Below are 14,303 nucleotides of genomic sequence, written 5' to 3' on the forward strand. Positions count from 1 at the left end.
ATATTGTGTTATTATTTATATAGACTTCTGTTTATATAACTTGAATATATAATAGCACCATACCTTTGGCAAGTCCTAAGAAAATATACTACATGTGTTTTTATTTTTTGATAACTTCCATGTGGTAATTTTTCCTATATTTATAAAATTCTCTTTAATGCTATAAATCACCCTTTTGATGAAAAAACATTTGCTGACATCTGCCATGTGAGAGTTAAAGATTGTCCTAACATTTTCTTGGCCTCTCTTTTTTTCTGTTATTTTGTTTATGTCTTGCTTATTATATTTTATTTCCACCTTATCGAAGCCACATTAAGAACATTTCATTTACCCTTTTCCTTTATAGTTATATGAAAGGTAGTTGTATTTAAAATTCTGAATGGTAAGATTTTCAGAAACAAAATAAAGCTACCTATTATTCATTATTTACCAGACAAACCTGTACTTCTCTTGCAAAATCATTAAATCGGTATCTTTCAGGGAGGCCTTTCCTGCGCACCATTCCTGCTCTCTCAAACACATTAAATCTCCCTGTGAGACGCTCCCCAGGCCCAGCCACACACCCTTGCTGGCGCCCACTGTGGTGATCTCAAAGGCTCCGCTGTAGGTGGCTGACCTATTTCTAGGAAATTAAACGGGAGCATTATTGGAGGATTAGGGTAGAAGGGAGCTACAGAATTCTAGACTGACCCTCATTATCTGATTTTTTAATTCTAGGGATTCCCATAATACCCATAATAAAACTATTGCCTTTATTCTAAAAATGCCTTATTAGGGATAATTTCAGTCAATTCAGCTTCTCCTTAAATTTCATGCGAAGAGAGGGAGCATGTCCCATCTGCCTATATACTAAGAGAATTTTTGTTAAAGCCTCCAGGTATCATTTTGTAATGGGGGAGGGGCTTGATCTGACTGGAGACCTGGCCACCTCGCTAAATGCAGCAGGGGTGGGGGGTGAGGGGAAGAGGGGCAAAAGCAAACACAGCCGGGCCCCCATTGGTTGCAAGGCTGGACACTCCCACTGGGTTTTGGCACTCATGTGCTTCTGGGACAGGACTTTTGAAAACAGAGCACACCAGACAGCAAAAGTTAGTTGGCTTCTCCTCTGGGGGTGGGGCTTGCCAACGGTGGCTGGTGTGGATCGGTGAGCAGGTACCTGGGGTCGCAGACACCGAAAGATGCCTGGACCTACACGGTGACCGGAGACTCCCTAAGCCACCTACTTTTATGATACTTTTGGGTGGGAAAAGAGATTCCTGACACAACCTTGAACTGAACTGGCCGAGGGTGACAGGGTGATTTTTCTTTAGGTGCCTTAGATGGAATGGTCATTGGAGGCAGAAACTTGCCATTATTTCCAAAGACCTTGGGGATAACAGTCAGCACTGGGAACAGATTTTTTCCTGTGTGTTCTTTTCAGTTCTTGGACCTATATAGTCATTGTAATGACAAATATTTAAGTAGCTATTTTTGATGTCATACTCTGACTTTTCCTTTCCCCTTACTTTTGTTACCCAGATATTTTAGGCAGAAACTTGCCATGAAGGAAAAGATTCCTTTCTTTTCCACCAAACTCCATCTTTGGAGATTTGTCTGGTAGGCTATGAGTGGTAGGACCCTCCCTCCCTGACCCTGGTTGCGTTCAGTAACCATTTGAAACCTGCCTTGAAAGAGTATGTTGCTTTGAAGACAGGTTCATACAGAAATAATTCTAAAAGATTAGTCTTAGAAGCTCCATTGTGTATTTCATATTATAACTAAGGGTATTTTATTGAAGGGTATAAAATCCGTTCATTCGAGATTCTGATTGTGCATAGTATTTTCAACATGCTGGAAACTATATTATGACTTAATTATAATTCATAAAATTCTAATGGGAAGGAGGCCAAGTGGTAGGAAAAAAACAAACCCACATATTGAAAATGTATGGTAAATTATAACCATATGGTAAATTATGGTAAATTATAACCATAAACAACGTCTTAACTAAAATAATAAATTCAATATAACAATGTAATTTCCAAATAAATTTGGCTATGCAAAGAAAAAGTAATTTGTTTTTTTTACAGAATTCCATTATGCTTAGCAAGCAGTTGACCACTTTGGGCCAGGAGCCAGTCGTCTATACGTTTCTGAAGAGAAAAGTTTATTTTTCACATGAAAAACTGGACAATGGGTATTTAATGTTTAATTTTCAGATATAAAATTCATCTTTAAAATTCAGTAAAAAACTATCAGAGACTTAAAGTGAGAGAGATTTTAAAACCCTAGTGGAATTTCATGGCATATCTCATATGTAATTTCCAAATAGATTCTTTTATGATACAAAAAAAAAAAAAAAACAATTGTGAGAGTGAGAACTAGTTAGCAACTCAGAAAATGCTAGTCAGAATCCTGGGTTATAGTTTCACAATTTGCATTAATAGCTAAAGTTCAGCCCATGAGCCTCCTTCAGCATGGTGGCAAATCTTGGCGATACATTAAAATGTTTCTCACTGGTTCATAAAAATGAGACACAGTGCTGGGCTGATGTCACAGTGGTCACCACCGCTAGTGCACAGGCATACACACATACAAACCACACATCACAAACCCCACCTGAGAAGTAAAGTCTGTTACCGTCACCTACTAAGTCATCATGGGGTTCAGACAGCCTTAATCTATTGAACACCCAGGCATGAGCCAACATGCTTATAGCTAAAACATACAACGTATGCGTCCAATATGATGTTGAACAGGAGTGGTAAGAAAAGGCATTTTGCCTTGTTCCTTGTTCTTAGGAGGAAAGGATCTAGTTTCTCCTCATTATGGGTTTTGTGTTTTTTTTTTTTGTATAGATGCTTCATTATCAGGTTGAAATTCCCCTCTGTTGCTCGTTTGCTGAGAGTATTTATCATGAACGAGTGTTGGATTTTCTCAAATGCTTTTCGTGCATTTATTGATATGATTAGATACATTTTCTTCCTTAACCTGTTGATGTGAAGGGTTATATTAGTTGATTTTTAAATGTCGAATTGTATGTGCGTAACTGGGGTAAGTCCCATTTCGCCACAGTACATAATTATTTGTAAATGTTGTTGGATTTGAAAGGTCTGGAGCTTTACCTGTAACACGTTTATCTAGTGTTGGTATTAGGATAATGTTGGTATTAGGATAATACTGGCCTTGTAGAGTGAGTTAGGAAGCATTCCCACAGCCTGTTGTCTCCCGGATGGGCCTGTGGAGAAAGGGCCTGTTGAACTTTCCCTGGCTTCTAAGATGTATGTCAGTGCTTGTTTTTGCAAATTCCTCTGCATGCATGCACTTCGAAAGATAAGACCCAGCTCTGTCCAAGCTCAGTATGCGAAGGAAAAAGAGGGAGATCCTGGAAAGCTTCTGGGAAGGCAACCCATTTCAATGACCAAAGTCGATATGTCACTCTCACTAGGAAACCTAAATACGAGGAGGCCAGGGAGCATGCCGTCCAAGTTCTGAAGACACTACCGAGCCAGATCCTCCAGAAAGTGTGTAAAGATATTTTTGGATTTCAGGACCTCAAAAAATTCATATTCACATGCCCTTTGGCAAAGAGGTACTTCCTGAAGAATGTGCTTTAGCAAAACAAGGAAGATCAAAGGCCTGGGTCCAGACCATGGCAGCCTCAGCCCGGAGAGCAGGGAAGGAAGTCTCGGGAAACAAGTGCCAGGTTACTCCGCATTGACCTCGAGGAAAACATTAGGGAGTGCCGTTTCAGCTATCTATCGGAAACGTTAGAAAACTAAACCAAGTTTTAAAATAAATAATTATTAACTCTAGGGAAAACATTGTAAGTGAATATATTTATAAAAGATTACAATCACAGTGCAATAACTGGCTCAGTAGTAAGCAATATATATGTTAGTAATAACAATATAAACACTATACACTTAGGTAAACATCATGGCATTAATTTGAGGGAAAAGAAGGTGTATCGGTAGGTATATCCAATGAGATCCATCTTCATCTGTCATATAAGAGGCCAACAGATAATGTATAAAAATTCTATAGTAAGAGAGCAGTATAAGAATATTTATTGAGATTATGAAGACATATCGCAGAAGAGCATTATGAGTCAAGATTGTTTCCTTTGGAAACAAGGGTGAAGAATGAGGAGAAAATGAGTAGCATTTTAATACTACTTGACTTATTTTACCCAGATTTATATTAACAAAAAAATAAAAATGGTTAAAAGGTGATAAATGCCAGCCTTGTTGCAAGATGGCTGAGAGACGAGAAAGAGACCGTTTTATTCTTACAGTTTCTATTTTCCTCTTCGTAGGGCCTGGAGCGTCTATCTACCAATGCAAAAGGATGACATGCTAAAAGAGATTAAGGGAAACCAGGTGTCTTTTCAAGATTGCTTTATTGCAAATTATTTTTTCCAGCTGAGTTTTTCTTTCGTGACAATGCCTGAGATTCCTGGCTTTTTACCCATCACTTCACCACGTGGTAGACCATTAATGTCGACCTGGGAAGCTTGTGTTCCAGCATGTGCCGTGGTGGTAGCTGACATGGAGACCTTTCAAACCAACGATTCATTTCGCACTTGGACCAGAGTCAGAGTGCCGCCGAACAGCCTCACTGACGACGAGAGACACAATGTGTCTGCTGTGACCGTATTCTACACTAGAATTTATTTTTTAATAAATGGTGTCCTTTATGTAAAAAGTTCTATGGCATTCACAAGACTGGGAACCAGAGAAAACCTTCCTGAAAGTGGAATTGTTGGCATTGAGTCAAGAAAATGGTGTTGGGCCAACTATTTATCGAAGGTTAGTAAAATATTACATATATGTATAGTACGCTTACACATTTAGGTGTATTCAGCATGCCTTTTAATTCAGTGATATATTAGAGACTACACTATGCAGTAATTTTGCAGAGTCATTTTATTTATGGTTGTAGAGAGCTTGGCCTACGCACCTCTGGCAACATAGAATAAAATGAATCTTGTATATCATTATGCAGAATCATTCAGTCATATTAGGGGTGTTTTGTTTTACCTGGACTCAGGCAAAAAGTCCAAAACATTTTTTTCCTCAAACAAAAATGCCATCTGTTCTCAAAAATGAATTAACTCTCTAATTTCTGACAATATAGTGAATAAAATATCCTTAAGCTAGAGCATTACAGGACATCTAAAATGCTGCATAACAATTTTAAACCTTCTTTGCAGCACAGAGCTGGACTTCTGTGGAAGTAAGGAAAATGCTAAGAGGACAGGTGGAGTCCTGCAGCAGTAATCCAGACACATAAAAGGCAAAGATTGTCAAATTGGACATTCTGAAAAAGACAAAATTGTGTGTTTTCTATAAGAAGCCTAGTTGAAATATACAATGTAGTTGGATTTCAAGTAATATATTGGAAAAGGAGATACCATCTAAGCCCTTATTCAAAGGAACCAGGAGTGACTTTATTAATATCAGACAAACGAGGAAAACAATCAGGGGTGTAGAAGGACATTATATAATGATAAAAGAGCCGCTGCATCAAGAAGACATAAGAATCCTAAATGTCTATGCACTCAACAACCGAGCTTCAAACTGGGGTCTCCTTTTTCCCCAGTGTGACAGTCTCTGCCTTTAAGTTGTAGCGATTGGTCCACATGGATGCAGTGGACCGACTGCTACGGTTGGGTTTAAGCCCACCAGCTTGGTGTTCGTTTTCCATTAATCCCGATTCTTCTTATTTCCTTTGTTTCTCCTTTCTTATCTTCTTCTGGGTAAAATGTGTATTTTGCTGTGTTTCCATGTTGCCTCCTGTATTAATTTTTTGACTCCAAACTATTGTTAGTGGTTGCACTTCACTCGACAGTCAACCTCTTTGATTGACCGGGGTCCAGTTTCGAATACTAGGTACACTTCCCAACAGCGTACGTGTGGACCTCACCACTGCGCGATTCCGCGCGTGCCCACCCTTGGCACCCTTGTCCCACATTCGACTGCTCAGTAAGCCATCAATCCCCAAAATTTGGTAATATTTCTGCTTTTAAATTCCAGTTTCCTAAAGAGATAGAAGTACAAGCCGGCAGCAAAATAAATCTTTTATGTGTCACTTCGTGGTTGCGCTTCATTGCGGTCGGCACCCCGGGCGTTCCTCCTGGTTGTGTTTCTCTCCAGCCTGAAGCGTGTCTTGAAGTGTCCTTGGATGGCAAGTTCTCTCAGCATCTGTCTGTATAAAAGTGCCTTCATTTTTTTTTTGCCTTCATGTTTGAAGGGCATTCACTGGATAGAGAATTACAGAATGGCAGGTGGTTTGTTGTCGTTGTTGTTGTTGTTGTGAACAATTTATAATGATATCATTCCATTATTTGCTGGCCTCCATCATTTTCTGGTAGGAAATCAGCCATTATTCACATCGTGATTCATATATATATATGTGTGTCTTATTTTTACCCATAGCTGCTTTTATTAGAACTTGCTCTTTATCTTTCATTTTCAGCACTTTTGTTATGTGACTAGGTGTGATTTTCTGTATACAGGGTGGGGCAAAAGTAGGTTTACAGTAGTTCACATGGAAAACACAGCGATTAATGAATAATAGTACAAGAATAAATTCTGTATTTCACATACTCACCACTGTAAACCTACTTTTGCCTCAGCCTATATTTATCCTGTTAAGGCTCAACTGAGCTGCTTGGATTTCTGGGATCGTGTCTTTCATTAATTTGGGGATGTTCTCGGACATTATCTCTTCCAATATTTCTTCCACACCATTCTTTGTTCCTCCCCTTCTAGGGTTCCCGAAACACATATGTGACACCGTTTAATACTGTCCCGCAGGTCTCAGGTCACCTGTTTATGTTTGTTTCACTCAGCTTCTCTCTTTGTACTTCAGTTTGTATAAATGCTGGTGACTGTCTTCAAGTTCGCTGCTGCATTCTTCTGCTGTTCCCAGTTTACTCTTAAATTTATCTAATAATGTTTTTATTCCCAACACCACATTTGCTTATTTCTCGCAATTCCATTTTCTTCGTGCCCATCATTTACGAGTCTCCGCTGGTCCCCCATCTCTGCATTCATGTGGCCCATCTTTCCCACGGGATCCTTCGGCGTTTTCGTCATGGTCATTTTCTCTCCAACCGTGTTTGAGAGCTCAGCACTGAGAAGACTGCACAGGTCTCCTCCCACCTCGCGGCTGAGTCACACGCATTCCAAACTGGGAGAGCACTGCCTCTGCCTTACAGCCTAGCAGTCGGTCTGACAGCTTCACACTTTGGGGAAAGGCCAAGCACGTCCCAGAGGGGAGTTGCTCTCAGCTGTCTTATCCCACTCCCAGCCTGGGACACCTGAGAACCCAGAATGCAGGTGTATCTCTCTCAGCTGTGCTCCTTGCTGCCTGCCCCTCCCTGTCTGCAGAGGTGCACCCATTACAGCTGCAGGAGGTCCTGAATGCCTCAGGGGTCTCCCAGCTCCCCTGCCTTGCCCCCAGATCCTTGGTTTACTACACCCAAGCACTAAGGAAAGATCTAAGGAAAAGAGTTTGTGGGTGAGTGAAAACCCATCCCACCGCTGGGGCTCCTTGGAATTCCCATGTGCCTTTATTACGGCACATTCCTCTTCCCATCCCTCTGCCAAGAATGAGAATGGTTGTGAGCCTTTTCTGTGAAGGGCTCATCATTTGTTTCTCTGTTTCCTCTTTGAGGATTGTTTCACACTCTACTCCAGCAACATAAGCTCTAGACTTGAAGTTGAATCTTCCTTTGATAAAAATACTTTTTACACCAAATAGTTTCTTTCCTTGGTTACCAGTTTGGTATCTGTCTACATCTTATTTGATTATACACTAAATATTTGTAAATTAATTAAAGTAAGAGAAAAAAGATGTGCCCAAAAGACTTCTTTTGGTGGTCATGGACATAGAAGTTACATTTTTAACAAAAATCTCTAAGAATTAGAAACAGCTAGAGGAGGGGGGATTTGACTCTCTAAATGAAGTTAGGCCCCCTGAATTTCAGACACAGCCATCTCTGAATGGCCATTTTCTCTAATGGACTATATCCTGAAAAGTGTAGTATCGATTTGCTTAAACTTTTAGGTTCTCTGTTTTCTTTCTCTGATATCCAATGAAGCTCGAATTCCAAAAATAACTTAATGTTTGAGGTGTCCTTAGAGCTTGACCTTAGTAAATATCAAGGTCAAAGGGGCACTCCTGGCCAGAGTAAATAAATACATAAGAGAAGATAATGCTCTTTGAATATGTGAAGGAGAATTAAGATTAATTCTTTCTACTGATAAAACAATATATAGAAGAATAAAGTTACTGGCATAACTTATTTTTATGGTGATATGTAATGACATACTTCTATGTCATGTATTTCTATGCTTGAGGTATTTTTCAGAACTATACTAGAAATGAAACCTTAGTAGTGACTATGTTTTACTTTACTTTGTTAAGACTATGCCTGAAATTGAAGATTTTCTCATTATTTTCAATTTTGTCACAGACCAATAAAAAAAGAAGTATCATGATAGTCTGGACAACAAATGAAGTTTATCTTGGATATCCTGAACTTAAATTCATCAAAATAATGACTACTGAAAAACTGGGGAAAATTATAAATATACCCCCAACTGTGACTTTGACTATACACAATGCGGGCTATACAGGACACCCTTTGGAACTTGGCTTGTTATTAAATTACTGCACTACATGTAATGTCACTAAAAGGATTTACCTCGTGACATACAATGAAGACACAGAACAGTGGGTACTCCAAGACTTTGTGTTAACTGTCCCAGCTGACAGTTTTCTAATGCTGCGTTTTCTATATTCAGCAATGCCAGAATTAATACTATGGGACAAACACAGGATCTACTATTGTTACAACAATTTCACTAATAATGGAGTTGTACAAACACCAACAACATTTGGAAATCTATCAGGATTATCACATGGCAGTATTATTCATGATGTTTTCGTAGGTGAGACATTCTCATTTTGCAAAAAGTATCCTAGATTTCATAACAGACATCTTTCTTGATGAAGATGTAGCAATTTTAAGTGCACTAATATACGATGCTTTTGATAGGTAAAGGTGTATTTTGTACCACCTAAAAATGGATTCTACTAACATTAACTATAATCTTACATAGAAAAATGGCAAACTGAAGTTTTTTTTTCACAGGTTCATTTTGGTCCATCCTTAGATGATAACTAAGCAGCTCACACATTTTTAGTGTAGGAGGTGGTGTGTTGTATTAGTTTCTAGGGCTCCTGTAACAAAGTCCCCAACCAGGTGGTTTAATACAACAGAAGTGTGTTGCTCCCCAGTTCTGGAGGCTAGAAGTCTGCATTCAGGGTGTTGGCAGGGCCGTGCTCCCTCTGAAACCTGAAGAGGAATCTTTCCTTCCTCTTCCCAGCTTCTGGGGGCTTCTGGCAAACCTTGGCATTCCTTGGCTGCAGCCACGTGGTTCCAAACTCTGCCTTCGTCATCACGTAGCATTCTCCCTGTGTCTCCACATGCCACCTTGTTATGATGGCAACAGGGTCCCCTATTCCAATATGACCTTATCTTAACTAATCACTTTTGTGATGACCCTATTTCCAAAAAAAAGGTCACGTTCTGAAGTAGTACTGAGAGTTAGAATTTCAACTTTTTTTTTTTTTGTGGGGAAACACAGTTCAACCTATAATAGGTATTACAGCCCTGGTTGATGTGGCTCAGTGGACTGAGCACTGGCATGCAAACCAGAGGGTCACTGGTTCAATTCCCAGGCAGGGCTTTTGCCTGAGTTGCAGGCCAGGACCCTTGGAGCAGGGGGCGGGGGCCGGCATGTGAGAGGCCACCACACATTGATGTTTCTCTCTCCCTTCCCCTCTCTCTAAGTAAATAAAATAATTTTTAAACCTTTAAAAAATAACAGGTATTGTAGAGTTAAACAGAGTTGTATTTAAATCCATGAACAAGTCATTTAAATTTTCCAAGCCTCAGTTTTCTGATCTAGAATATAAGACTGCCGTTATAAGTAGATAAGGGATTGTATACAAAACGTCTAGGATAATCCTCAGCAGGTGGTAAGCCTTCAAGGAATAGTACAAGCATACCGCGTTTTAATGCACCTCTCTTTATAAGCCTCACAATACTTTGTTTTTTAAACATTGAAAGTAAAGCCCTCCTCCAGCAAAAAGCCACAACTTGCTGAAGGCTCAGAAGATGGGTAGCATTTTTTAGCAATAAAGTATTTTTGAGTTAAAGTATGTAAATTTGTAGACATGATGCTACTGCATGCCTATAAACTACAGTACAGTGTAAATGACTTTTTCCCATTGTACATGACACACAATGTTATAGTAGTTTGAGGGATAGAACACAGTGATAGACATTTGTATCTGACAAAGCAATCATCACAATAAGTCCTGGTGCCATACATAGTTCTTACAATTTCATGGACTCTATTTTGCCATATTTTATGCCATATTTTACATTCCCATGACTGTTATATGAAATCCACAAACAATACATCTGGGTGAGGTTCTACATTTTATATATCATACTGTGTATCCTGCAATACTTTCGTCATTCAGCAGAGATATATTTTACGTCATCACCCTTATCTTTCTCCCCTTCCACCTTGTGAAATTTCCAGCAACACACACAAAGCACAACAGGCCAAGAATTTGGTAAGCCTGGATGGGGTTCATTGCCCAAAGCGAACAAAACAGAATTAACTGTGCAAGGAAATCTAAGTTATTTGAGGAAAATCACCTGGTCACTGTTATCGCCCCAATTGTGGTGGCACCACACTAACCCTGACCCTGACCCTGACCCTGACCCTCACCCCACACACAGTGGCAGAGCCAAGAAAGCACTGGCGTCCAATCCCCATGATGCTGGCTCAGCATTAAGGACACATTACCCTGGCAGCTTCACTAGAACACTCTGAAAGTTATTCCCAGCTTCATATGAACCCCCCCTCAGTGTAACGACTTCAGGAATGTTGTCATATTGCTGAATTCCTTGTGACAATGTTATAACAATAGTGGAGTTTCAGTCTGAGAGGAAATGTGTGTTGGCAATGGTATTCAACTATTCCAATCTTTAAAAAAATGACATTTCTGAGTTAGGAGTTTAATCAGAATATAATTTATGGTAATTTGTGAAACGGTCACCTATTTATTCAGATTCCAAATGTCGGATGCAGAATAGCCTCTGAACTCCCCAACTCTGAATCTACCTTCCTCTTTTCAGCCAGACCTCCCTAAGTGTTCCTTTATGAAAATTACAGAAAGGATACCCCAAGAAGTGGTCCCTAGGGAATGCTGTATCTGAAAAGAAAACCGGTAAATGAACTAACTATTCACTTTACAGATGCAGCTCTAGAACCAAAGAGGTTGAGAGACTCACTGTCTGTGAACCTCTGTGACTCAAACATAATACTCTGTTAAGGGGAGAGTATTTACTCTTGTTTACAGAGTCACCCTGAAGGGGTGCCAAGCCTGCCTCCATTTCTTCATCTCAGTTGTATTGTTCTGCTAGGACCTGCCTGAACAAAACCCCACAGACTAGGTGGCTTAAACAACAGCAGGGTATATTCTCATGGTTCTGGAGGCTGGAAGTCCAAGATCAAGGTGTCACTAAGGCTGGCTTTTGATGAGGACTCTCTTCCTAGCTTGCTAGCTTGGAGACAGCAGCCTCCTTCTCAGGTCCTCACAGGGCCCCTGCTCTGTGTGCATGCAAGAAAGGAGGGGGCACAGGGAGAGAGAGATCTGGTGCCATTTCCTCCTCTTAGGGACCCCAGTCCTGCAGGATCAAGGCCCCACCCTTATGACCTCATTTAATCTGAATTCCCTCCTTAAAGACTACCTCCAAACACAGTCACAATAGGACTTAGGACTTGAGCATAAGCATTGGCAGTGCAGGGTGGAGGGGGCGACACATTTTTCATCCATGACACAATGCTTCCTCCTAATGCCATTCCTGTTGTGCTCATTCTCATTTTTATTTAATGCACTAACTCCAGCTCCTTCTTTCTCTGTAAATGATACAGCACGTAAGTGATACAACGAATGCAAGGAGAAGGGTGGCCGGGGGTAGCACCGCTTTACTATGAACAGGGGAGAGGAGTTGTCCAGCTTTGAGTCCAGGTGTAGGTGCGTGCCTGCACGTGCCGGTTTTCTCCGAGTCTGCAAACAGTCAATGTGAAAGAAATCATTTTTGTTAAGAGTCCACTTATAGAACATAGCATGGATTTCTGGTTACTTAGAGTAACTCAAACTTTTCTTTCTTTTTTCCAGATTATTATGGAAATATTGTGGTAAAAATGGAAAATAATATAATGTTTTTTTTCAAGATTAATATTAAAGATGCGGTAAAGCTACACCTATGGGTAAATAGCACAACAAAATCGCTCATTTTCATGAATGCATCTGGTCAAGGATATCTCGTGTATGTTTCTGGAAGTGGCACAATATCCCCACAAAAATATCCCATAAATCTGGAAGCACAGAGTATAGCTTTAAAAACAAAAGAAAAATGCCCTTTTGTGGCATTTACTACTAATATTTTATTTGTTTTTAACATTTTGGACAAGGGACAGAACCTGACAGTTTGGGCTCAAATAGTCTACCCGGAAAATATTGGTCTGTATATTATTGTGGAATCATATGGCCCAAAAATATTAAAAATGAAACAACAGGTTCAGTATGAAATTGTCTTAGGATACTGCACTAAAACCATGGTAAGTGAATATTTTTTTAATTTCTTCATTTCACTTTAATAAATGTAAAAGCATAATGTTAATCATTTTAAAATGGATCTCCCTTCTAGGTTTAGTTTGGAAAATGTTGAGAAATATACCATTAATTCCTGAGCTACGATTTTCACTTTTAATATCTAAGGCCTCTTCGCTAGTTAAAATACATTCCTGCAGAAGTATCATCAGTTGTATTGTTTGCTTCCTTTTGTTTATTTTTTTAGCACCTCGTTTTTCTGTGGAGTTCTTTCTACTACCTATTGTAGTGTAACACTACCCCAAAACCTAATGACTGCAAACAACCACTTCTGTGCATCAGCAGTTGGGGTCATGAGTTTCTGGGCATTTGAGCTTGTTTCATCTGGGTTCATTCATGAAACTGTGGCTGTCTGGTGGCTTGTCTGGGATAGGGCAGTCTAGGACGGCCTCATTCACAGGTCAAGTGGTTGGCATAAGCACTGGCTTGTTACTGCAAGGGGCCCCACTGGAGCACTTGTGTCTGCTCCACCTGGCTTCTGTCCTCCACACCAGTCTGGCTTCTCTGCACAGCAGACACAGGGCAGTGTCCCAGGATGGCGCAAGTGGCAGCAGCTACAAGGCCTCTTGAAGCCTAGGTTTGGCCTCCTTCTGTTCATCAAAGGAATTCACAAAGTCAGCCCTGATTAATAGGATGCAGAAATAGAGTCTGTCTGTTCATAGAAGAACAGCAAAAGGATACTGTAGCTCTGATTGGTGTAGCTCAGTCGGTTGGCCATCATCCTGCAGAGCAAATGGTCTCAAGTTTGATTCCCAGTCAGGGCACATGCTTGGGATGTGGGTTTGGTTGAGTTGGGGTGAATACAAGAGGCAGCAACCACTGTTTCTTTCTCACATCGATGTTTCTCTCCCTGTCTTTCTCTTTCCCTTCTCCTCTCTCTAAAAACAAGTAAAATCTTTTGAAAAGTATATACTGTAAAGGACATGCACACATGAGTGGGAGGAATTCTTGCAGCCATCTTTGCCAACATTCTATCACAGCTGGCATAGATATCCTGGATACACCGTTTTGTACACTACTTTTCCAATCAATATGATTGCATAAGCATTTTAAATGCCATGTCACTCTCCTCCCAAGTATTGTATATTCCATTCCCCACTCCCTCTTCTAGGCCCAGCATCCTCCAGCTTCTACAACAGGGTGGAGTGACAGAGTTCAGTTAATACCAAGGTCGGCTACAGCAGAAAATCATTCAAAAAAATGAAACTGATATATGTGAAACATTTTACTTTAACTTAAATAAATATACACATTCATTAGTCCATGTTTAATATACGACTACAGGCTTTCCTCTGAAACAAGTCCACTTATTGGAGCTCCCTACAGTTGGTCTGATATCTGTAATCATTGAAAACCCTCAGAGAAGAAACCAAAATGTCCAGAACCAAGGTTATTAGGAAACAGAAGTGAAAAGTCTGCTCTGCTCAGGTTATAAATGAAAAGTAAAAGTAAGAATATTGTAATGACAAAATTCAAATGAGAAGGGAGAGAGAAACAGTAGAAATAGAACTTTCACATAAAACTAAAAGGAAAATGTAACAACGCAAATCTAA

General features: G+C 40.0%; 1 protein-coding gene across 1 annotated transcript in view; it reads left to right on the forward strand.

Annotated features, from left to right (window-relative positions):
• Window positions 1–14,303, forward strand: part of CATSPERE (catsper channel auxiliary subunit epsilon) — a 57,069-nt gene that overhangs the window by 18,178 nt on the left and 24,588 nt on the right. The window contains 4 exon segments of the mRNA XM_045817791.1: window positions 2,070–2,176; window positions 4,298–4,790; window positions 8,465–8,942; window positions 12,256–12,698. Of these exon segments, the coding sequence (XP_045673747.1) occupies window positions 2,070–2,176; window positions 4,298–4,790; window positions 8,465–8,942; window positions 12,256–12,698 (1,521 nt within the window).

This window comes from Phyllostomus hastatus, unplaced genomic scaffold, assembly GCF_019186645.2.
Source record: "Phyllostomus hastatus isolate PE091 unplaced genomic scaffold, TTU_PhHast_1.1 phas_contig_148, whole genome shotgun sequence".
Lineage (NCBI taxonomy): Eukaryota > Metazoa > Chordata > Mammalia > Chiroptera > Phyllostomidae > Phyllostomus > Phyllostomus hastatus.